Source organism: Hyaena hyaena, unplaced genomic scaffold (genome assembly GCF_003009895.1).
Source record: "Hyaena hyaena isolate Hyena2069 unplaced genomic scaffold, ASM300989v1 scaffold_116, whole genome shotgun sequence".
Lineage (NCBI taxonomy): Eukaryota > Metazoa > Chordata > Mammalia > Carnivora > Hyaenidae > Hyaena > Hyaena hyaena.
In genome coordinates this window covers 3,101,029-3,125,281 of record NW_024080748.1, presented here as the reverse complement: position 1 = coordinate 3,125,281, position 24,253 = coordinate 3,101,029, and the positions used below count along the sequence as shown (strand labels likewise).

General features: G+C 36.1%; 1 protein-coding gene across 2 annotated transcripts in view; it reads right to left on the bottom strand.

Annotated features, from left to right (window-relative positions):
* Window positions 1-24,253, bottom strand: part of PRMT3 (protein arginine methyltransferase 3) — a 129,860-nt gene that overhangs the window by 9,650 nt on the left and 95,957 nt on the right. For both annotated transcript variants that reach the window (XM_039236752.1, XM_039236753.1), the window contains 2 exons: window positions 9,273-9,323; window positions 8,990-9,077 (listed from right to left, as the gene is read on the bottom strand). In XM_039236752.1, the coding sequence (XP_039092683.1) occupies window positions 8,990-9,077; window positions 9,273-9,323 (139 nt within the window). The remainder of the gene's footprint in view (window positions 1-8,989; window positions 9,078-9,272; window positions 9,324-24,253) is intronic.

The window sequence follows — 24,253 nt, the reverse complement described above, 5'->3', positions numbered from 1 at the left end:
GGGCTGCAAAGGACACTCTGTGAAGTCGAGCTGATCACCTTGTTTTTATCGTCGGCAGACGGCTATTAGAACCACAAAGCAATGTTGCAGTTCAGTCAAGAACAAACTGATTTCATTTCAATTCTGTTCTAGTGTTTTTTTTAAATTAATTTCTTCTAGAGCAATGAAATTTCATTTCCCCAGAAGGGGGAAAAACTTAAAAATCATTATTATCACTATTAAAGCTTAGAGTTAAAGAATGAAAGAAAAAAAGAAGTGGATTTTTCCATCATATAAAAGCTTACCAGATATATATAAAGAAAGAGAAATAAGTCTGATTTTAGTCATATTTTCAAAGCCAAATTACATGAAAAAGATCTGGATTTTATAAGTAAACACTGCCATCATTGGCAGTTAAATGTACACACACTGTACATTTAATGCACAATAAAACTGTACATTAAAGGAAAGAGGAAAAACCCTCTGAATTTAAAATTTAAAGTAAGTGTTCTTTAATTACTTTAAAAGTATTCATTCTGGGAGGCTGGTTTATTACTCCCAGAATGCTGGAAAGGCTCAAATGTTGAGAACATTTCTTCTGAATTATTTTTAGATTTAGGTTGTGAATAATTAAAAAAAAAGAACAACCAAAAAAACAAAACAAACTAAGCTCATTACTTTATGTTCCATTTTGCTTTGGGCCAAATGTACAATTCTTAATCTTAATCTGAGAAAGTCCCTATTCACAGTGTCTTTTCTTGCTTTCTAAATATCAAGTCCACTCTGAAGGATAGACTTACCATTACCAAATAGAGATTTACCATTACTGAAGATATGCACACACTGGCCTGCTCCCCCCCTCCCCAAACAATCTAGGCAGCATAACTGTATAGGAATATTTATAATATTTTTATTAAAAAATTTTTTCTATTACTTTTTGGACACTAAGATTTATATATATTATAAATCATTCTGATTAGCCTCTTGATTTTATTTAATTTTATCTAATAATTTTAGAGTCAAAAACTACTTTTAGTTTAACTAAAACCCAAGTACAGAGAACTCTTCAGCAATGCCAAGGCAAATTTGAATACTGATCTATTCAAGTGCAATAATATGACGAAATTTTTAAAAACATTGGAGTTGACGAAATGGGACCACCAAATAAAACAGCTAGTAAATGCCTTTGGCACGATGTCATTCAAGGTGATTAAAGGAAATCAGATTTCAATGACACTGCATATTACTATACTTATTTGTATATTTAGCAGAATATTTACAATATGGCAAATACTATATCAGATCAAAAAGGAGAAAGACTCCTCTTCTATTAGAATCCTTTATCACAGCACACTGAGATGTGATAACACAGATGTATGCATGAATTGATCTAGGAGAACAAAGACAGCAATTAATTTTCTGAGGACAGTGAAGAAAAAAGATTTACAAAACTAAGCTGGGTAATGAAGAGAAAACTGAAATTTATGAAGTGAAAGAGGTCAAAACAGCTTTCTAAGTAGACTTAGACAAAGATAAGGAGTAAGAAAAGATAGGAAAGTTAGCTATAAAATGAGCAATCTGTATAAGACCATACAAGCTGGAGCATATGATGTGTTTATTATGTGGGGCTGTAACAGAGTGGGACTGATGATGATGAAAAATGATCAGCTTATAAAGGGCCATGGTAAAGAATTTGGATATTATCCTGGAAATACTGACAATCCAGTGAGGGTTTTTTTAAACTAACTTTAGTAAGGCATAATATACATACAGCAAAACGCGCACATTTTACATGTGGAGTTCGGTGAGTTTCACCATTATCTCATCTTTGTGAACTTTTGCCTACTCCAAGTCTCAAAGATGATCTCTTAAGTTATCTTCTAGAAATCTGGCAGTTTTACACTTTTATATTTAGGTTTATGACCCATTTAGAGTTGGTTTTCGTATAAGGCAAGCATTGAGATTTTTTTTTTCCTATATAAATACTTGGTTTAAGCACCGCTTCTGGAAAAGACTATCATTTTCCTATTGAATTACACTGACTCTTTGGAAAAATACAATTATCTATACAAAAGCAGGTCTATTTCTAGATTCTCTATTTGTTACATTAATGTTTATGTCTATAAACTAATGTTTATGTATAATACCTTACTCTCTGGGTTAATATAACTTTTTAGTAAGTTTAGAAATCACATAGTATAAGGGTTCCAATGATTTTTGGAAAACTGTTTGGCTACTCTAGGTCTTTTGTATTTGCATACACATTTTAGAATCAGCCTATCAATTTCTACCTTGCTAAATTCACTTACTAATTCTGGTAGTTTTTTTTTTTTTGGTAGATTCCTTGGAATTTTCTGTGTATACAATCATGTTATCTATAAATAATGACAGTTCTATTTCTTCCCTTCCAATGTTTTTAAAAAATTCTTTCTTCCTTCCTTATTGCACTTGCTAAGACCTCCAATACAAGAGAATCGGAGTGATGAGAGTTAACATTCTTGCCTCGTCCCAAACAGAGGGAAACCCACTCAGTCTTGCTCCATTCAGTATGATGCTAGCTGTGGACTTTGTGTGGATGCCTTTTATCAGGTTCAGGAAGTTCTCTTTTTATTTCTAGTTTTAGTATTCATCATGAATAGATACTGAATTTTGTCAAATGCTTTTTTTGTACCCATTGATGTGACCATGTGGTTTTTCTTCTTTAGATGGTTAGCATGGTTGGCTACATTAAATGATTCTAAAATATTTTAAAAATTTAAATTATTAAATCAGTCTTGTATTCCTGGACTAAATCCCACTTAGTCATAGTGTGCTGTTCTATTTTTTTTTCATATATTGCTGGATTCAATTTGCTAGAATTTTGTTGAGAATCTGTGCATCTATATTCATGAGATGTAGTTTAATTTTCTTGTACAATTTTTATCTAGTTTTTGGTATCAAGGCCCTCATAAAATTAGTTCTCCTCTATTTTCTGGAAGATATTGTATAGAATTGGTATTATTTCTTTTTTAAGGGTTGGAAGAACTTGCAATGAAGCAATCTATACCTGGAGATGGATTTGAGGCTGGCTTCCTGCTTTTGTAAATAAAATTTAATTGGAACACAGCCATACCCACTCATTTACCTACTGTCCCCCACAGTTTAAGTTGTCTGTGGATCCCCACTGCTGCCACAGTTACTATTGCTACCACTGTGGGGTTAGCTGGGGTTTGGTGTAGGAGAGAACAAAGAGAAAAACAGAAAAGAAAAAAGGAATTTCCTCCATCCTCTCTGAGCATTCATTAGAAGACTCTTTCCCTATTCCTTAAGTTAGAGGCAGAGGGCTCTGTTGGGAGTTCTTTCTGTCTGTGCTAATGCCCTCCTTCTGGGTTTCAGGCTGTCTGGAGTGCAGACTGGGGGTTACTAGAACCAAATAAATCATACATTTACCACCACTTCTGGGTACTTTGAATGCTGGTCTTCTCCAATTTATCTGATGTTATTTACTTTTCAGAGATGTCAAGTAGCTGTTTCATGCATTCTGGTATTAAAGTTGCATTTGGTGAGAGAACTTATTTTCACTGCCCTAAAAATCCTCTGTGCTCTACTTATACCTATCCCCTATCCTCAGCAATCACTATTTTCACTGTCTCCATGGTTTTGCTTTTTTCAGAATGTCCTATAGGTGGAATCACACAGTATGTAGCCTTTTCAGATTAGCTCCTTTCACTTAGTAATATGCATTTAAGATTCTTCCATGTCATCTCATAGCTTGACAGTTTATTTCTTTTTAGCATTAAAAATATTCCATTGTGTGGATGTGCAGAGCACTAATTTTTAATATAGTTACTAATGTTGAATTTAAGTCTACCATCATATCATTTGTTTTCTATTGGTCCATCTGCTTAGGTTTGTATCTTCTTTTTTTTCCCCCTCAAGATTCCATTTTATCTTCACTACTAGCTTATTAGCTATATTTTGTGGCTTAATTTAAAATTTTAATTAGTTCCTCTGGCATTTATAATGTACATATTTATCATAATTTACCATTAAATTGCTTTATGTACCATGTAGGAACTTAATGCAGTTCCATTTTCTCATTAATGTTTTTGATCACTGCTATACATTTTATGTCTCCATGTTTTTTAAATTATATATTTTTTTTTAGAGAGAGAGCACGAGCAGGGGAGAGGGGCACAGGGAGAGGGAAGGAAGGAGAGACAGAGACAGAGAAAGAATGAGAATCTTAAGCAGGCTCCACGCTCAGCATGGAGCCTGATGTGGGGTTTGATCCCATGACCCTGGGATCATGACCTGAGTTGAAATCAAGAGTTGAATGCTCAACTGACTGAGCCACCCATGCTCCTTGGTCTTCCATAATACATTATTTTTGCTCTAAATGGTCAATTATCCTTTACAAAATTAAAAATATGAGAAAACAAAGTCTTTTTTTTTTTTTTTTTACAAACTTATACATGTACCATTTCTTACATTTCCTATTCCTTTGCTTAGATTCAAGTTACCACTTGGAAACTTGATATTTTCCTTTCACTTGAGGAACTTACTTTACTATATCTTGTATTGATGGTCTGCTGAAGATGAATTCTTTCAGTGTTTTTCTATTGCAAAAGTTTTATTTAGCCTTCATTTTTGAAATATATTTATTCAAGATACAGAATCTAGGTTGAGTTTCTTTTAGCACTTTGAAAATATCATTTGATTATCACCTGGCTTACATGGTTTCTGAAAAATATTCCGAAGTTATTCTTTGTTCCTGTTTCATTTTTTTCTGGTTCATTTTACAATTTTTTACATTATTATCACTTGTTTATTGGCAATTTGTTTGTGATATGTGTTGGTGTTGTTTACTTTGTATTGATCTTACTTGGGGTTCACTGAGTTTATATATCTATATATCTATATCTATATCTATATCTATATATAGTTTATAACCCCAATCTGTGGGTTATAGTTTTTAACAAATGTAAAAAATATTTGGCCATTATTATTTCTTTAAATATACTTTCTGCCCTGCTTCTTTCAGGGCCTTCTTTTATCACACTTAAATTGGAGTGCTTCTCATTTTCCCATAGGCTACTGTGGCCCTGTTCATTTTCTTTAAATAAATCTTTTTTTCCTCTCTGTGCTTCATTTTGGATACATTTTATGCTGTATCTTCAAGAACACCAACCTTCTGTTAACTCCATCAAATGACATTTTCGCTTTAGATATTGTAATTTCCATCTCTAGAAGTTCTACTTGGATTTTAAATATCTTCTCATATTCTCATTATGCTCATTATACAAAAGTCATTATAATATGCTTCAATATGCTTGTGTGTGAATTTCATTCCTGGGTCTGTTTCTGTTTACTGACATTTTCCTGCATTCAGTGTTTGATGAAAAGTTTTGGCCATGAAGAATTTCATGTTGCTCAATGTCTGAGTTGTTTTCTTTTGTTGCCATTAAAGTTATTTGAGCCCAGTTTTTTTCTTCTAAGGCTTGTTGTTAAGCTTTGTTAAGGAGCATGCAGGTTAGCCTTTATTCTAGGGGTAGCTCATTCCCATTATGAAGCTTAGGACTTCCCACTCTTGCTGGTTGAAACCTGAAATCCTACAGCCCCACTTAAACTCTGGGAACTGTTTCAGTCAGAGCTGTCCCAGATGCTTTGCCTGACCTCAGGCATTTCATCCTACATCCTACATGTCTGACCTCAGTACTATGCATCTTAGTACTCACCCAAAACTCAAGGGGACATCACGTGTAGATTTCTGGAGCTCTTTTTCTGAACAGTATGTCCTTTTTAGTACTCTACCCCGCAACTTCCGGCTTCTATTCATTTAGTACTACCACCAGAGGCTCAGCAGGGTTAAAAAAAAAAAAAAAAAAAGATGTTGTGTTTCCTTATATAATCCTTTCTTTATATTTCCATAGCTGAAATGACCACATTTTTCTTACTTTTGAAACTTCCCTTTCAAGTCTTTTCTGGTTGTACTTTAAAAGGGGAATCTAGGGGCACCTGGTGGTTCAGTTGGTTCAGCGTCTGACTTCGGTTCAGGTCATGATCCTGCGGTGAGCCCCGCGTTGGGCTCTGTGCTGACAGTTCAGAGCTTGGAGCCTGCTTCAGATTCTGTGTCTCCCTCTCTCTTTGACCCTCTCCCGCTTGCACTCTGTTTCTTTCTCTCTCTCTCAAAATAATAAACATTACAAAAATTAAAAAGAATAAAAGAGGATTCTAATATTTTTGATGTATTGGCCCTACTATTTAAATACAAGTACACATTCAATGGCAGTGAAAGAAATAAAGAATGTAGATGGTGCCAGAAGGAAACATTAAAATCACACATCTCCTTCACAGTATTCTAAAAAAGCTGACTCAATTAGTCTAAGGATTGTTAGTATTTCAAAATTTCATTAGACATCAAATACTATTTTGTTGTAATTAGGAGAAAACTCAAATATTATCTTAAATCTCCTTTAAGGTTAAAACATGGATGAATTAGTGGTGTATTTAAAATTCTAGCATTAAGAGGTTCCCAGGTGGCTCAGTCGGTTGAGCCTGACTCTTGGTTTTGGCGTGGGTCATGATCTCACAGTTCATGAGTTTGAGCCCTGCAACGGGTTCTATGCTGGCAGTGCAGAGCCTCCTTGGGAGTCTCTCTCTCTGCCCCTTTCCCACTTGTGCTGTCTCTCTCTCTCAAAATGAACAAATAAACTTTTAAAAAATGATAAAATTCTATCATTAAAACAATAAAATGGTTACGGTGAAGAAGAAAGCAATATTTTCAAGTTTCCAAATATCAGTCCAAATACCAAAGTTATACAAAAACCAAACAAGCCAAAAAAAAAAAAAGAAAGAAAATGTATTAAAATTCCATTTGTGCTTGCTTCACTTGTTTTGCTGTGTTCATGCTTTTTGGAGAAAGAGAAAATGATACTTATCAAGGTATCAATTCCATAGCATTGCGATCTTAAAATGAACACATGGCAACAAGGTGCTGCTTCACTCTAATCGTGTTCATTTGCATCTACTAAACTCAATTTATGCATCAATGATGAAATCAAAGCTATATATGAATTTTATGAAATTATATTTTATACATGCAGAGAACAATATAATGACCACCCGGGACCCACCACTCAGCCTTGTCAAATCTTATCATTCTCCCACAGTTCCCTCAATTTCTTTTTTTTTTTTTTTAATGTTTTATTTATTTCTAGGAGAGAGAGAGAGAGAGAGAGAGACAGCGTGAGCAGGGGAGGGTCAGAGAGAAAGGGAGTCACAGACTGAAACAGGCTCCAGGCTCTGAGCTGGCAGTCAGCACAGAGCCCGACGCGGGGCTCGAACCCACGAACCGCGAGATCATGACCCAAGCGAAAGTCGGACGCTTAACCGACTAAGCCACCCAGGCGCCCCGAGTTCCCTCAATTTCTAAAAGAAATAATTCAGATACGTGGCACTGAACCCCCTTTACAGCCTTCCCTGAACCTACTTCTATCCTTCCCCAGAGGTGGCCACTACACTGGAGTCTGCAGTTATTTTTTTTTTTTTTTAATTTTTATTTATTTCTAGGAGAGAGAGAGATAGACAGCGTAAACGGGGGAGGGTCAGAGAGAGAGGGAGACACAGACTCTGAAACAGGCTCCAGGCTCTGAGCTGGCAGTCAGCACAGAGCCCTACGCTGGGCTCGAACCCACGAACCGCGAAATCATGACCTAAGTGAAAGTCAGACGCTTAACCGACTAAGCCACCCAGGTGCCCCTGCAGTTATCATTTTTAAGCGCAGCTTATTTTTACTATGTGTGTGCATGTATAATTGTTACACGTTTTCAAACTCCATAATAGCAGTGCACTGTAGGAATCCTTCTGAAATTTCTTTTGCTTCATGTTGCTTCTGACAGACACGTATATATGATTTATCTATTACAGAGATTTTACTGTATGCAACTACCATATTTCTCTATCTTGAGTTAACTGACATTAAGGCTGCCTCCAACTGTTCACTTCTACAAACCGTACTGTTGTCAAGATTGCTGCACACAGGCTGTGGGGAGACCACTGAGAACACGTGCCTAGGGAAAAGGTGGCTGTAGTGACGGATACTTATACATCTATACTTGATGGCAGCAAACTGTTTTCTAAAGTTGTATCAATTAAGACTACCAGCAGAAGAGTTTAAAAGTTCCATTTGGCTACATTATTGCCAGCACTCAGCACTGTTAAGTTTTATGTGTTCCCCCCACCCCCTGGAGTGATATTTAAGAAACAGACTCTTACAAAGTTTTAACTGGCCTCTCCTGAGTTACTAGTGATGTTGAGTATCTTTTCATCTACGTTAGTTGTACATTCAGCTTTCATAGAGTCAGAAAGCTTTCAGTGAAAGTGAGACAGGACAACTGACATATAATAACTCATTTACATTAAAAAAAAAAGATTCCATGATCAAGTTCTAACTTGTGGAGTTAAGGGTGTAGGTATATAAGAACTAAAGGTGTTCATCTAAGTGAACAATCAGTGAGGTGTAAAACAAAGGAAGGTACAATTGGACCGTTCCTTGAACACTGTAAGATCTGAGCAGGGGAGACTGTGGAGAGCATTCTAGATATACATACTGAATACAATAATTACTGACTGGCATTCTCTTTAATTTATACTTCATCTCTATTGATGATATTTCTCTTTAGTCACTTTGGAAATAAAAATATTTTTAGTTATACTTGCAACTTAGTCAATACTAGTTACTGCTTAAAGAAACGTTTTCTGAATTATTTGTGGTACTCAAAATAAAGCTACATAGTAAGTCACATACATTTTAACTGGCGGGAACTAGATTTAAAGAGTTTTCTTTAAATTACTACTTTAATGAAATGATATCCTATCTAAAATTCATGTAGCTCTGAGAACCTCTTACCTCAGCATCTGTTATATTAATTCAAAGACAGTGAGCACACAAAAAATTGTGCAGAATGAAGAAATACTGTTTACTTCAAAATGAGTAAGACATTTCTCCCCCTGTACTATTATTTCTCACCTGCTTTAACTGAAAATGGCTTTTCCAATAGAAATACCGTTTGCTTCCAGTGTGTTTTGGCACTCTGGGGGCCCGTGGAGAACACAACCTGCATTGGTAGAGTTCAAAAGTATCTGATGAAGTACAAGATTTTTAATATCATGCTACATTAATCTACTACATCAAATACAAGCTCCAATTGCTTACAACAGCAAAATGCTTATGATCAAACACCTTGGGGCACAAAAATAAAATAAATGCATTTCACATAATTAATTCTTATGAGAAAACTCAAGATACTTACCCTACTGTGACAATTCTTCTCAAAATATATATCGAAGTAGCCAGCAATTGCCTGTTTTCAAGACAAGGGATAAATAATTATTAAACTAATTACATGACATAACAATTATTCAGTCTTTAAAGACTTGGCCAAAAGAGGGAAGTCTGAGTGGCTCAGTTGGTTGAGTGTCCTACTCTGAATTTTGGCTCAGGTCATGATCCCAGGGTAGTGGGATTGAACCCCGGGTCAGGCTCCTCACTGAGCGTGGAGCTGCCTGAGTTTCTTTCCCTCTCCCACTCTGTTCCCTCCTCTGCTCACGCTCTCTCTCTCTTAAAAAAAAAAGCTTAGCAAAAGAAACCATTTCAAAACTAGATACTTCTTAAACTTAGGTCACTATTTTTCCCAGAGAAGATGTTACACGTAAAAATAATGTAAGATAACTTGGCTTTCCCCTACAGAAATAATATAATAATAAGGGCAATGAGGCTAATCCGATAATCAATAGGTGTTTGAGTGGAGAAATGACTGTGGTAGGCTATCGAAAGGTGAGAAGTTACAAGAAGGAAGAAGGCTCAGCTGGCCCCCCGCAGACCCACTCTCCCAAGGAGGCTGTTGTACAACTTGAGCCATCTCGGTCCCTTTTCGCTCTAGTCACACCAGACACCTGTAGCAGCATGAGACCCGAGGGCAGACCAGCAGAACTAGTACATAAGGACAGTCTAGGTTGTGGAATCATACACAAACAAATCCAAAGGAGTGTGACTTCAAGGCACTCACTTTTAGAGTGGCTTGCTACCTGGCAATAAATGTAATCTAAACATATTCTTTTATACAAACATCTCATTTAATTTCTTCTGGTCTTGTGCATCCAATTTTAAATAAATCGCTAGGACTATTTTATGATGAAATCAATGGAATTTTGAAATGTCACATTTTTTTCTAATGATAAAACATACAATAGTATTCATATAAAACTTATGTTTAAGCATGTTCCCAAAGGAGAACCTTTAAAATAACTAAGGGTTACTGTGATATGATAAATATTCAGATAAATATATATTTTTCATTTCTTTTATTTAAAATTTAAATGATAACATTCCTTTTTTTTTCACTAATGGAACTAGCTTAATCTATTTTTAAAACTGGCATTAAAAAAAGCTTATAAAGTGTTAAAAACAGCACACTGATTATTGAAAAATCAGTATAAAGCTAATTTGTGCACCCTGTTGCTTTTGTTGAGAATGTGAAGTTAATTTATTGGTCTGTAAGGGTAATATGAATTGGGTCCAAAACAAGTTCAATATTTAATGTTGAGGTTCATTATATTTTAGATACCAAGAGAGAATCAAAATACTATTTATAATTCTGTCAGATAGATATATATAAAGCAATATGGGACTCAAATACAAATTGCTATAGAAAACCATGTAGTTAATCAGAGCATTTCTAAAACAGAACTTTTTCAGTTGATTTCCTTCACAGATTAATTCAAGTGTTTTATTAAATTTATTCCTATATGCCAGTCTTGTTCACCACTGTACCCTTAGTCCCTAGAGCAGTGCCTGGCCGGCAGCACACAGTAGTATTTGCTAGGACAATGTGATTATATACAGTACTTACCATAGTATAGTTAGCTGCCCTACCAGACTGCAATGTATTTAAGACCAAAGCCTATGCGTAACCCATACTGCTGTGCCCCTTACCTCGCACAAGTCTGGTAGATAACAGATTCTCAATAAATTTTAATTAAAATTTCAGTCTTCAGTTTCTTAATGATAACTAAGTCTTCTTATGTAGTTGGGATACTTTATGAAATCAATGAGTAAACTTAGATAGACCTAATAATTTTCAACTCTTAAAAAAAAAAACCATGAAGAATGTGAGATACATATGGTGGAGGAGAGGATCCTCTAATTAATTCTATGTATGAACCTACCAAGGTCTCAACCTAACCTCTGAACTATGCAGGCTAGATCCAAATCAACATAACAAAGGCTGAGAGAATGGAACTAAAACCTGAATCACTAGCACAGGTCTCAGGATTAACCCTGAATAAAATGTGCACCGGAAAAGCCTAAATCAACAAGTAAAGATCTAGAGAACAAAACAAAGATCTGAAAAACTGGTACAGGTCAGACTCATGCCTGAACAGCCTATGTGCGGGAGAGACCCCAACAGTACAGCAAATGTTCAGAGAATGGAGCGGAGATGTGACCCACCGTCTGCCCAGGCATTGCTGACAGAGTTGATGCTTTGACTTTAACTGGGATGGCTGCCTGCTTACACCAAACAACACTTTCCAGACCATTACAACACGACCGAGACTACACACAACACGCCACGCACGACATGCAGAACATAATCCAAAATTACTCAACAGACAGAGAACCAGGAAAATATAGCTAACTTTCAAGAGAAAAGATGCCAGCTCTGAGATGCCTCCGAGTACTAGGAGACAAAGATCTTACAGCAGGAATTGTAATTATGCTGTTCTGAAGGAATAGAAATGAGGTTATAGAAAACACACTGAAATGAAGTGAAAAACAGGAATTCTCAGTAGAGAAACAGAAACCACACACACAGAAAAGCGTAATGGAAATTTTAGAATTAAAAAACGCAATAACTGAAACAAAAAGCTCCCTGGGCTGAACTGCAGAATGGAGATGACAGAGAAAAAAAAAATCAGTGAATCTGAAGACAAATCACTAGAAAGTATCTAATTTGAAAACAAAAGAGGCAGGGGGTGCCTGCGTGGTTCAACTGGTTAAATGTCCAACTCTGGATTTTAACACAGGTCATGATCTCGTGAGATGTAGCCCCTGGGCTCCTTGCAGGGTGGGGAGCCTGCTTGGGATTCTCTCTCCCTCTTCCTTTGACCCTCCCCCGCTCATGTGCTCTCTCTCTCTCCAAAAAAAAAAAAAAAAAAAAACTGGAGAAAAAATTGAAAAAAATAATGCAAGAGACTCAGGGACCTATGGATCTAACATACACGTAACTGGAAGTTCAGATCGAAAAGAAAAAAATATTGGAGCAAGAAAAACCTTTCAAAATTCTATATCCAGCAAAAATGTCCTTCAGGAATGAAGGCAAAATAAATACATTTTCAAGTAAAGGAAAACTAAAAGAATTCATTGCCAAAAGACTTTTAGAAGAGATGTTAAATAAGGCAGTTCTTCTGGGTGAGGAGAAATAGTATGGGGAGGAAATGTGAAACATCAAAAACACAGGAAAACAACAGAAATGATAAACAGTTGGGTAGATACAAAAGATTACATTTTCCCTCTAAATTCCTTTAAAATACTTAGGATTGTTTAAGGAAAAATTATATCATCTGGTAGCATTTTCCATGTATGCTTATGTATTCAGAAAGATCAGTGCAGGGGGTAGGGGTTTGAAGGAGAAGAGTAAAATTACCCCAACATATACAAGTGTTTATAAAATCCAGAAGTGAAGAAGGCTTTAAAAAAATTTTTTTAATGTTTTATTTATTTCTGAGAGAGAGACAGTGTGAGCAGGGGAGGGTCTGAGAGAGAGGGAGATACAGAATCTGAAGCAGGCTCTAGGCTCTGAGCTGGCAGTCAGCACAGAGTCCGACGCGGGGCTCGAATCCATGAACCATGAGATCATGACCTGAGCCGAAGTTGGATGCTTAACCGAATGAGCCACCCAGGCGGCCCTGAAGAAGGTTTTTTAAGCATCACACAAAAATAGAAAGTTAGTATAAGGGAAGTTTAAAATTTTGATATCAAAACCAAAATGAGATACTGCCTTATGTCTGTTAGATTGCTAGAATAAAAAATGCAAGAAATAGTAAGTGTTGATGGCGATGTGAAGAAAAAGGAACCCTGTGCTCTGTTGGTGGGAATGTAAGTGGGCACAGCCACCGTGGAAAATAATATGGAAGTTCCTCAAAAAGTTAAAAACAGAACTACTATATGATTTAGTAATTTCACTGCTGGGTATTTATCCACGAAAACAAAAAAATTAATTTGAAAAGATATAGGCACCTCTGTTTACTGCAACATTATTTATAATAGCCAAGATATGGAAGCAACCTAAATGTCCATCAACAGATGAATGGATAAAAAGGATGTAGTATATATTTACAATGGAATATTACTCTGCCTTAAAAAAGAATGAAATCTAGGGGTGCCTGGGTAGCTCAGTCAAGTTATACGTCCAATTTTGATTTTGGTTTGGGTCATGATCTCGCAATTCATGGGTTCAAGGCCCATGTCAGGCTTTGTGCTGACTGTGTGGAACCTGCTTGGGATTCTTTCTCTTTCTCTCTTTCCCCCCTCCTCCTCTCTCTCTCTGCCCCCAAACCCATGCTCTGATTCTCTCTCTTTCCCTCAAAAAAAAAAAAAAAAAGAAAAGAAAAAAGAAAAAGAAATCTTGTCATTCACAGTAACATGGATGGACATAGAGGGTATTTTGCTAAGTGAAGTCAGAGAAACACAAATACCACATGATTTCACTTATATGTAGAATCTGAAAAAACAAAACTAAGAAACAGGCAAACAACAAACCCCAGAACATAAAATACAGAATAAACTAGCAGCTGTTGCAGGGGAGGTGGGAGGAGATGGGTAAAACAGATCAAGTGATTAAGAGGTACAAACTTCCAGTCATAAAAATAAATACAGCATGGAGATGAAAAGTGAAGTAGAGAATAGAAAATATAGTCAATAATATTGTGATAATGTTCTCCGGTGACAAACAGTAATGACATTTATCATAGTGAACACTGAGTAATGTATAGAATTGTTGAATCATTACGTTGTACATCCAAAACTAATATGACACTTTACGTTAATTACACCTCAATAAAAAAATAAAATTTTAGTGTCAAAATTAAAAGATGAAGAAATCTGAGAATATTTGCAATATATATTACAAATAGTGACTGTCCTTTGTACATTAAGCTACTACAAATTAGTAAGATGGTGTTACAAGAAATTAAAAGACAAAGCAGGAAATTTAGAAAAGAAAAATCAAATAATAAAGCATATATAAAAAATATTTGACCTATTTAGAAAAACAGTAAATTAAAACAACCAGACACAGTCTTCCTTGATCACGATGGGGAAAACACATCTTTAATAATAGCCACAGTAAATGGGGAAAGTAAACAAACTGAAATAACCTTTCTACAGGGAACTTAGCAATACATATTAAAAGGCAAACCATCTGTATTAAAAAGAAGTCAGACACAAAATATATGATTCTATCTATATATAGAAAATTCAAAAATAGCACAACTAACTTACACTGTTACAAGCCAGGCCTTGCAATAGCAATGGAAACTGGAAAGAGTGACATGGAACGCTCTTGGGCTGCTGGTAAGATTCTGTCTCTTCAGCTGAGTCCTGGATACGTGGTAGGTATTCACTTCATGCAATTTTATCAAACTACACTTAAGGTTTGTGCACTTTTCTGTTGTGTGAGTATATGTTATGGACTCAATCAAATGCATATACTCACTGACCCAATAATTCTAAACTTTCCAAAAAAAATTCTATGGAAATTGTCAAGTATGCTTGTAAAGATTTAGCCACAAGAGGCCAATTTTAGCCCAAATTTTCAACAACAGGTGACCAGTTAATAAATCATAATACTTCCATATCATGGAATAACATTTTCGCCACCAAAAGTAGACTTGTAGGTAAATATTTGTCCATTTGGATATTAGATAAAAAGAACAATACATGTATTATGGGCCCTTATTACATGTTAAGCAAATGTGAGTATATATGTACATATCTGAAAAGATATTCACCAAGCTACTGAAAGTGGATGACAGATTTGGAAAGTTCACATTCTTTACCCTTATCTATAATTTACATTTCCCATAAAAGTAAAAGCTTCTGTGACAATAATAAATCATTTTTGAGCTAACTGATCTATATAGTATTGCAACAAGAGGAACTCAATTCAACTATTATATCAGCTCCCTTAGTGACACCTCAAAGTTACTCATATCTGCACCCCTAGGGCTATGGCAGTATCTAATATGTAACAGGAACTACATGAATTTGAGGTAAAAAAAAGACAGTTTTCTGCCAACTATGGTACAATAACAACATTTCCATAACAACAATTTACATGGTCAGAAAATGTGACCTAAGTCTGAACTGTATAAAGAAAACAAAGTAAAACAACCTACATTTAACTCTGGTAAAAGACAGACTGACAATATTATTATGGTAGAACATTTGTAATTACAATAGAGTATAGGCTGTAACAAAGAAGAGAGGCTGATGCATGAGTTTAGAACAAAATTAAAAAGTCAAAATATGTGTGAATACAAAGATACTTTAGAACTGTCTTCTGATCCCCAAAAGGAACTACCTATGAAATTTAGTTAAAAATCAAAGAAGAAATTAACTTTCCCCTAAACCCCCCAAAATACAGTGAAAGAGATACTGCATAGTTTGGGGTAACAATAAAATAGGTTTTAAGTCTCAAGATGAATAAATAAAAATGGAAAGTATAATTCATCTTGGTTTTGAGAATTTGGCAGGGACCTATGATAAAGATAGATTTGAAGTCACATCTAGTTTACAGTTCCCTTTGAAATGGAGTTTCTTCAACTCCTGAAGCAGATTTACCTTCCTAATGATGCTTCGTGGTGGGTAATATTAAAATCAGTTCCATAGCACACATTAAACAGAAGCATAAGAAGTTAGGAAGAATTTCAACTATGTTAAAAAATTATGTGCAGATAGGGGCGCCTGGGTGGCTTAGTCGGTTAGGCGTCCAACTTTCGCTTGGGTCATGATCTCACAGTTCGTGGGTTCGAGCCCCGCGTCGGGCTCTGTGCTGACTGTCGGCTCAGAGCCTGGAGCCTGTTTCAGAGTCTGTCACTCCCTCTCTCTCTGACCCTCCCCTGCTCACGCTGTCTCTCTCTCTCTCCTAGAAATAAATAAATAAAAAAAAAAACATTAAAAAAAAAAAAAAAAACTTTGGTGCTAACATATTAAAAAAAAAAAAAAAAATTATGTGCAGATAATCTACTCATCAGGCCGTGAACATTCACCTAACTGAACAAGTAGAAAACTCTTGCTCCAAAAAAGCCAAAGGGAATTTCTGGTTTTAGAATGGATATTAACCCTCAAATAGAATGCCATTTAAATAAAGAAAAGGGCTCCCTCCACCATCACCACCACCCCTTCCTCACTGATATGTTAAGTGCTCTTTAATAATTAAAATAAGGTATTAAAAAAGGAGGAAAAAAATCTTAAACTTGAATCATAGTCCTAAAACCCAACTGAACTAGGATTAGTGCTTTTATTTCTGCAAAGCCATTATAACCAATCAAATATGTCAGCTGACTTGGAGAGAAAGCTATTTATTTTGCGGCAGAACGTAAACATGCCACTGTTTTTCAATTAGTTTCAACACCTTGTTACCAGCGCTTTGACAGCCTATCTCTAGGTATTTCCAACGTTAATTTCAATGAACTTACACTCTCTCTGTGGAAGTCATTCAAATATAAGAATAAACAACAACCACAGGAAATTGAAAATGATGACTAATAGGCAATGGTAATAAATAACTGGAGCAGAGCCTGACAAGTGCTTGAGAAAGATCAGATAGGTTATGAGGCCTGAGCACAGAATAAATTTCTCTTTTGTTCCACATGTATATCTTGTCAGGGGCAAAGGGAGCTGCTGAGGGGAAAAATACGCATTAAAATAAAATATCTGTAGTAACTGAGTTAATCTGTGGAGACAAGGTCACAGTTAAATAAATAAAATTTCACTGAATTATATCAGTGTCAGAAAAATTTTAGTTATAAAGTCCTCAGACTAAGAGAAAGGAGAATCTGTGGTAATTAACAAGAACGATCATAATAGAAGGAAACAGAATAAAAGGAAAATACATGCACATACAGTAAACTTCTGGGCAGTTTGATCACATTCGTAATTTGGTGGGAATCCTCCACAATTACTTCCAAGTATATACAGGAAAATAATTCAGGCGTGTAGCTTTGTTGTGCATCTTAAACATTCCTAAGCCTTAGAATACGGTTTTTCAAAAATGAGTTGTTTGTTCTTCTTTGTGGATTTCACAAAAAAACAAAGAAAAGAACTCACAGTATTTGTAAATTGAATACCTGTTTTTAGCCACATTTTTCTTGTTTATCCCATACACACAAAGGTAGATGCAGTTCATTTTATACATGTTCATTTGAAGAACAATGACTTGGAATAACAACAATTTTCTCATGTATTTTTGTGGGATGAGTATTTCTTTAAAGAAAACGTATCATGTGTGTATGTAACAGGATCGTAGCCAATGAAGTAAGATCCGACTAGACCTTCTGAGGAAGAAGGAAATTAAAAATTATCATTATCACTATCACCTGCAGGGAGTAATTTATCATTTCTGTTCTTCATTGGTATCATGTTCCAACAGCGTGTGGTTACAGCAGATACAATTAGGCAGCTGGCCACAGAAGTAGGAGGATAATGTGCTTTTGATGGAGTTTATCCAAGCATGGAGATAGAGTGTTTGTAATCCATGCAGCAGAATCACTATGACAAAAATACAATTCATGTTTTTGTTGGAGTATTTCTTTCAAAATCTTAATACAGAATTCAAAAGCCAACTGATGAGTCTGAAACAAGTAAAGAAAGAGTAAGAAGATCATGCATAAGAATGATTACTACAGCTTACATCAGTATATACAAACAAGGTGAAACGACAAACGTAAGCCATGCAAGCTGCTGCATAAAGACTATGTACCCTGCTAGTAAGAACTGGTATTTAGACTCAGAAGATGTAATCAACCAATACGAAAATTATATATTATCATTTTAGCCCAATATTAACTATAGGTTATATTATGAACTCTTTCTTCTTCAATTAATTTTCTATTTTATCTCAAGAGAAAATGTGCATCTTTTCTTTCTTTCATGATTCCTCTAGGGAACAATACACATTAAGTGCCATATAATTCTCAAGGGATACTGCCAAATTGAGTAGCGTTTAGAAACAGACCGAGCAATATGGGAAGTAGCAAAACAGACAATAGGTCTAAAAATATTTTTAAAAAGATACTTTTAGTGAAAACTTTAATGTAATTAATTTTTGATCTACTTAAGAATTCCCAGATTATAATTGAAATTTCTTTTAGATTTACTTAGTCTGGTTCCCTTGTAATTTCAAAATTGCTTATTAAAGTGATTTTAGGGGGCAGAAGGGATCACCTCTTTAGAGCCTATAATAACAGTACTTTCACTCTGACATTTCACAAATTGATATTTGACATGTCCTAACTGCTCGACATTTCTTCCTAGCTATAAACACAAGATACTGTTTTATACACTCGAAATTCATTGACATTTACTAACATATTATTATTTTCACTTCTAAAAAGCTGTAATTTTAATTTTTTAACGTGTACTTTTGAGAGAGAGAGAGAGAGAGAGAGAGATTGAGAGAGAGAGAGATTGAGAGAGAGAGAATGAACAGGAGAAGCACAGAGAGAGAGGGAGACACAGAATCCCAAGCAGGCTCCCGGCTCTGAGCTGTCAGCACAAAGCCTTGGGGGAGAGGGGTGTCGAACCCATGAGCCACAAGATCATGACCTGAACCCAAGTCAGAGGCTTAACCTACTGAGCCATCCAGGTGTCCCCTGTGCGTTTAGCTTTTTGAGATTGCACATATAAATGACAGTATGCAGCTTTTGTCTTTGACTTCTTTCACTTAGTGTAGCTCCCTCAAGGAGTATCCATGTTGTTGAAAATGGCAAGATTTCCTTCATTTTACGGCTGAATAATATACTCCAATGTGTGTGTGTATGTGTGTGTGCGTGTATACACACACATACCATATCTTCTCTATCCATTCATCTATTGATGGACTTAGTTTGCTCCCATATTTTGGCTGGTGTGAATAGTACTGCAAAGAATATGGTAGTCCATCTATCTCCTTGAGATCCTGTTTTTATTTCCTTTGGACATATATGCAGAAGTGGGATTGCTGGATCGTATGTTAGTTCTATTTTCTTTTAAAGTTTTTATTTTTTATTTATTTTGAGAGAGAGACAGAGAGCAAGCAGTAGAGGGGCAGAGAGAAAGGGACACAGACAGAATCCCATGCAGGCTCTGTGCTGATGTGGGGCTCAAACCCATGAACTTTAAGACCATGATGTGAGCTGAAATCAGGAGTCAGACGCTTAACTAACTAAGCCACCCAGGAGCCCGTTAGTTCTATTTTTAATTTTTTGAGGTACCCCCATAACTGTTTTCCATAGTGGCTGTCCCAATTTACATTCCTACCAACAATGCACAAGGGTTTCCTTTTCTCTACATCCTCACCAACACTTGTTACCTCACCATTATCCTTATTTCTAAGATCACAGATCCATTTCTCTGATTATATACTTCAATAGAAAGGGAAGCATACATCATGCTTATTTGTTGTTTCTTAGATTCACTTATACTGCTGTGTGTTACTTAAACTGTTATATGGCTGTAAGGCATATGTTAACTACACAGTTTATTTATCCAGTCTACTCTTGACAGGCACTAAGTAATTTTAAGCCGGGGCTTTGATGAGAAGCACTATGAACATTCTCTAATGACTACGTCTTTTGGTGAACATATGTATTAACTGTTCTTGGGTGTACACCTAACAGTGGAACTACTGGTATGTACATATTTACCACTTTTGTTAATCTTTATTTTTTCCTATATATTGGCCTTCTATGGGGTCATTCTGCTTGCCTGAATACCTATTAGCATCTCCTGGGTATAGTATTGGTTAGTACAGGTTCTCTGGGACAAACTGTCTTTTTATCTTTTTATCTGTTCATCTGAAATTTTTTAATTTCAGAAAGTTTTAAAATTTCAGATTCTTTTCTTTAATCTTTTTTTAAAAAAATGTTTATTTATTTTTGAGAGAGCGAGAGAGAGAGAGCACAAGCAGGGGCATGGCAGAGAGAAAGGGAGACACAGAATCAGAAGCAGGCTCCAGGCTCCAGCTGTCCACACAGAACTCAATGTGGGGCTTGAACCCACAAATTGTGAGATCATGACCTGAGCTGAAGTTGGACACTTTACCAGCTGAGCCACCCAGGTGCCACCCTTTTTAAATCTTTTTAAAAAATATTTATTTAGTTTTGAGAGAGACAGAGAGACAGAGAGCATGCAAGTGGGGGAGGGACAGAGAGAGGGGACAGAGGATCCAAAGCAGACCCTGAGGTGACAGCAGAAAGCCCAATATGAGGCCTGAACTCACAAACCATGGGATCATGACCAAATGAGCCACACAGGTACCCTCAGATTCAGTTTTTTAAAAATTAAAAAAAAATTTTTTATTTATTTCTGAGAGACAGAGACAGAAACAGAGACAACGTGAGCAGGGGAGGGGTAGAGAGAGAGGGAGACACAGAATCCAAAGCAGGTTTCAGGCTCTGAGCTGTCAGCACAGAGCCCGACATGGGGCTTGAACCCACAAACCTGAGATCATGACCTGAGCTGAAGTCGGACGCTTAACCGACTCAGCCACCTAGGTGTCCCCCACCCCGATTCACTCTTAAAAGACATTTTAGTTGCATAAAATTCAGGGTTGGCAGCTATTTTCTTTTAGTACACTGAGGATGTTGTCACTGTATTATCTTTTCCATGTTGTTGTTTCTGTTAAGATAACATTTACTTGTCTGTTTACCACTCCCTTGAAGGTAATTCCAGCACTCTACTCATAGCCCCACCGACTGCTTTTAAGATTTTCTCCTTGGGGCATCTGGTGGCTCCCCGTTGGGTAACCATCCAACTTCAGCAAAGGTTGTGATCTCATAGTTCATGAACTTGAGCCCCGCATTGGGCTTTGCACTGACAGGGCAGAGCCTGCTTGGGTCCTGTATCCCTCACTCTCTACCCCTCCCCTGTTGTGCTCTCTCCCTCAAAAATAAAGAAACGTTAAAAAAAAAAAGTCTCCTTTAATTCTATAGTTTTACTAGGATGTCCTAGGTGTAGGTTTTTTTCCTTCCTCTTTTTGATATAGTTCACATACCAGAAAATTCTTTTATTTAAATAAGCCATATAATTCAGTTTTTAAAGAATAGTTAGACTTATACAAGAATCTAATTTTAGAACATTCTTATTACCCCAAAAAGAAATCTTGTAGCCATTCCCCTTTTAATCCCAGCCCTGTCTACAGATTTATCTATTCTGAACATTTCACATAAATGGAATCTTTCTGCAGATATACTTAGCATAACGTTTTCAAGGCTCATCCGTGTTGTATCATGTACAAGTACCTACTTTGTTTTATGGCCAGATATTACTTCACTCTATGGATATACCATATTTTGTTTATTCATTCTTTAGGTGATGGACATCTGGTTTGTTTCCACTTTCTAGCTTTATGAATAATGCTGCTATGAGCATTCACGTACAAGTGTTTGTGTGGACATATGTTTTCATTTCTCTTGTGTATATGCCTAGAAGTGGATGAACTTTTAAAAGCAACCTTAGTCATAAACTTAAAATGGATTAAAGACCTAAATGTGAGACCCAAAACTATAACATTTTTAGAAGAAAACACAGGCAGTGATTTCTTTGAATCAGCTGTATAAATATGTTTGTTTCTATACCTCCCCTGGCAAGGAAAACAAAAAGTAGAATTAAACTATTGGGACTACACCAACATAAAAAGCTTTTGCACGGTAAAGGAAACCATCAACAAAATAAAAAGACAAGCTGCTGAATGGGAGAAGATATTTACAAATGATATATCTGATAAGGGCTTCATATTCAAAATATATAAAGAACTAATGCAACTGAACACCAAAACTGACACCCCCCATTATCTGATTAAAAATGGGCATTAAAAATAGACATTTTTACAAAGATGACATACAGATGGCCAAAAAAAACACATGAAAAGACATACAATATCAGTAATCATCAGGGAAAAATAAACAAAAACCATAATGGGATATCACTTTATATCTATCAGAATGGCTAAAATAAAAACACAAGAAATAACAAGTGTTAGTTCAGTTTCAGAACATCTGTCTTTTTCAAATCTGCTATAATTCTTTTTATTAGAAAAATTTTTTTTAATGTTTTATTTATTTCTGAGAGAGAGAGAGAGATTGGAGGGGAGGGTCAGAAAGAAAGGAAGACACAGAATCTGAAACAGGCTCCAGACTCTGAGCTAGCTGTCAGCACAGAGCCCGATGTGGGGCTCAAACCTATGAACCTTAAGTTCATGACCTGAGCCAAAGTCGGATGCTCAACCGACTGAGCCACCCAGGCGCCCCTGCTATAATCCTTTTTAAATGTTTCTAATTCTTTGCTTGAAATTTGTACTTTCTTTTGTCCTTCAACTTAGTATGCACAGCTATTTTTCTTTTTCTTTTTTTTTTTTTTTTAAGTAGGCTCCATGCCCAACATGGGGCTTGAACTCATGACCCTAAGATAAAGAGTTGAATGCTCTACTGACTAAGCTAGCCAGACACCTACATAGTTATCCTTAAAGTCCATATTTGATACCTGGTGTTCCAGGTATCTGGAGCTCTGTTTTTGTTGCTTACTATTGTAAGCTGATTATTATGTTGTCCTGTGGCCTTGTGTGACTGATTACCTTTGATTATGCTCTGAACATTATATCGGAAACACTGTTTGTAAAAATAATTTAAGACCTATGAAAATAATCTTTTACAAAGAATCTTAGTTTGTACAAGGAATTTGGGAGTGCTAGCAAACACTGAGATCATCTTAAATCTAATAATGGGGTTTAAGAGTTTCCTGGGCCGCCCAGATAATTTGAAGCGAGGCTGTAGTCCATGCAAGGGCTTATTTATCTTTAATCTTACCCTATTCTTGGATGCAGTCTTTCAGGGTTGCATTACAAACACTGAGAAATCATAAAGGCCTTACTTTTGTATTCTGACCCATGTGAACCTGTCAGAGGGCTGCACAAGTCTTTTAGCTACTTCTTCTGAATTGGTAAATGCCTATGGGGCAAAAGCAGTCCCAAATGTCAGTCTCATTTCTTTGGATTTTCTTCTTTCCTGAGTCTTGGGTTGGTAATGCTTTACTAACTTACTTTTCTGATGTCTTCAAAGAGATAGCGTTTTATATTTTCTTTAGCTTTTGTAGTTGTTCCAGCAAAAGGGTCACTCGATTTTATGTAGTCCACCATTACAGGAGGCAGATTCATTATTGCATTATTTCTTCCTACCTAAGGCTCCTGGCCTCTAACACTGTCCTCCATTCCCTAAACTAGCTTCCTCTCACTTACTATGTCTCCATTTACACGTTACTTCCTCTGGGCAGTCTTCCCTAATCCCACAGAATGAGGTTCCTGCACTACCTGTAATAACACTTCCATGCTGATAATGCTTTTTGTTTAATTACAGACCCTAATAGGCCCTTAAGGGCAGTCTCAGTATGTCTGTGCTCACTTCCGTATCCTCACCACCCAAGCACAATGCCTGGACATTCTACCTCAACAGTGAAGACAACTGTGCAGTTACAAAGGCATGAAAGAGCGTGGGATGTGCAGGGACTATAGGAAATTAATAAAGATTCACTAACTGAGTGAACCAATAAATAAATGATGAAATGACATGGTATGCTCAACTCCTATGAACCTTTGGGAAAAGAAAATCATGATGCTTTATCTCTTACAACTTCCTATTTTTAAAAATTCAAAACTGATATTGGTTATCAACTACTTTTGAGAAACGATTCCTGATGTCTGTACCAACAGCAATCACTCACTTCCTACTATTCTAATGCTACAGTATTAGGAAGGCTTCTGGGAAGGAGCCATGCCTAAAGCATAACCTTAAATATGAGTAGGATTATTGAGGAAAAAAAAGTAGGTAAGAGTGTGCCAGGCCAAGGGTATCTTTTATATGCCTCTATTATTAAATTCTCTTATAGAACACCATATGACAATTATTTATTTATATGTTGGCTTCTCCTACTAAACAAAGGTCTTTGGGGTCAGAGATTATATTCTGAGTTGTATTCACA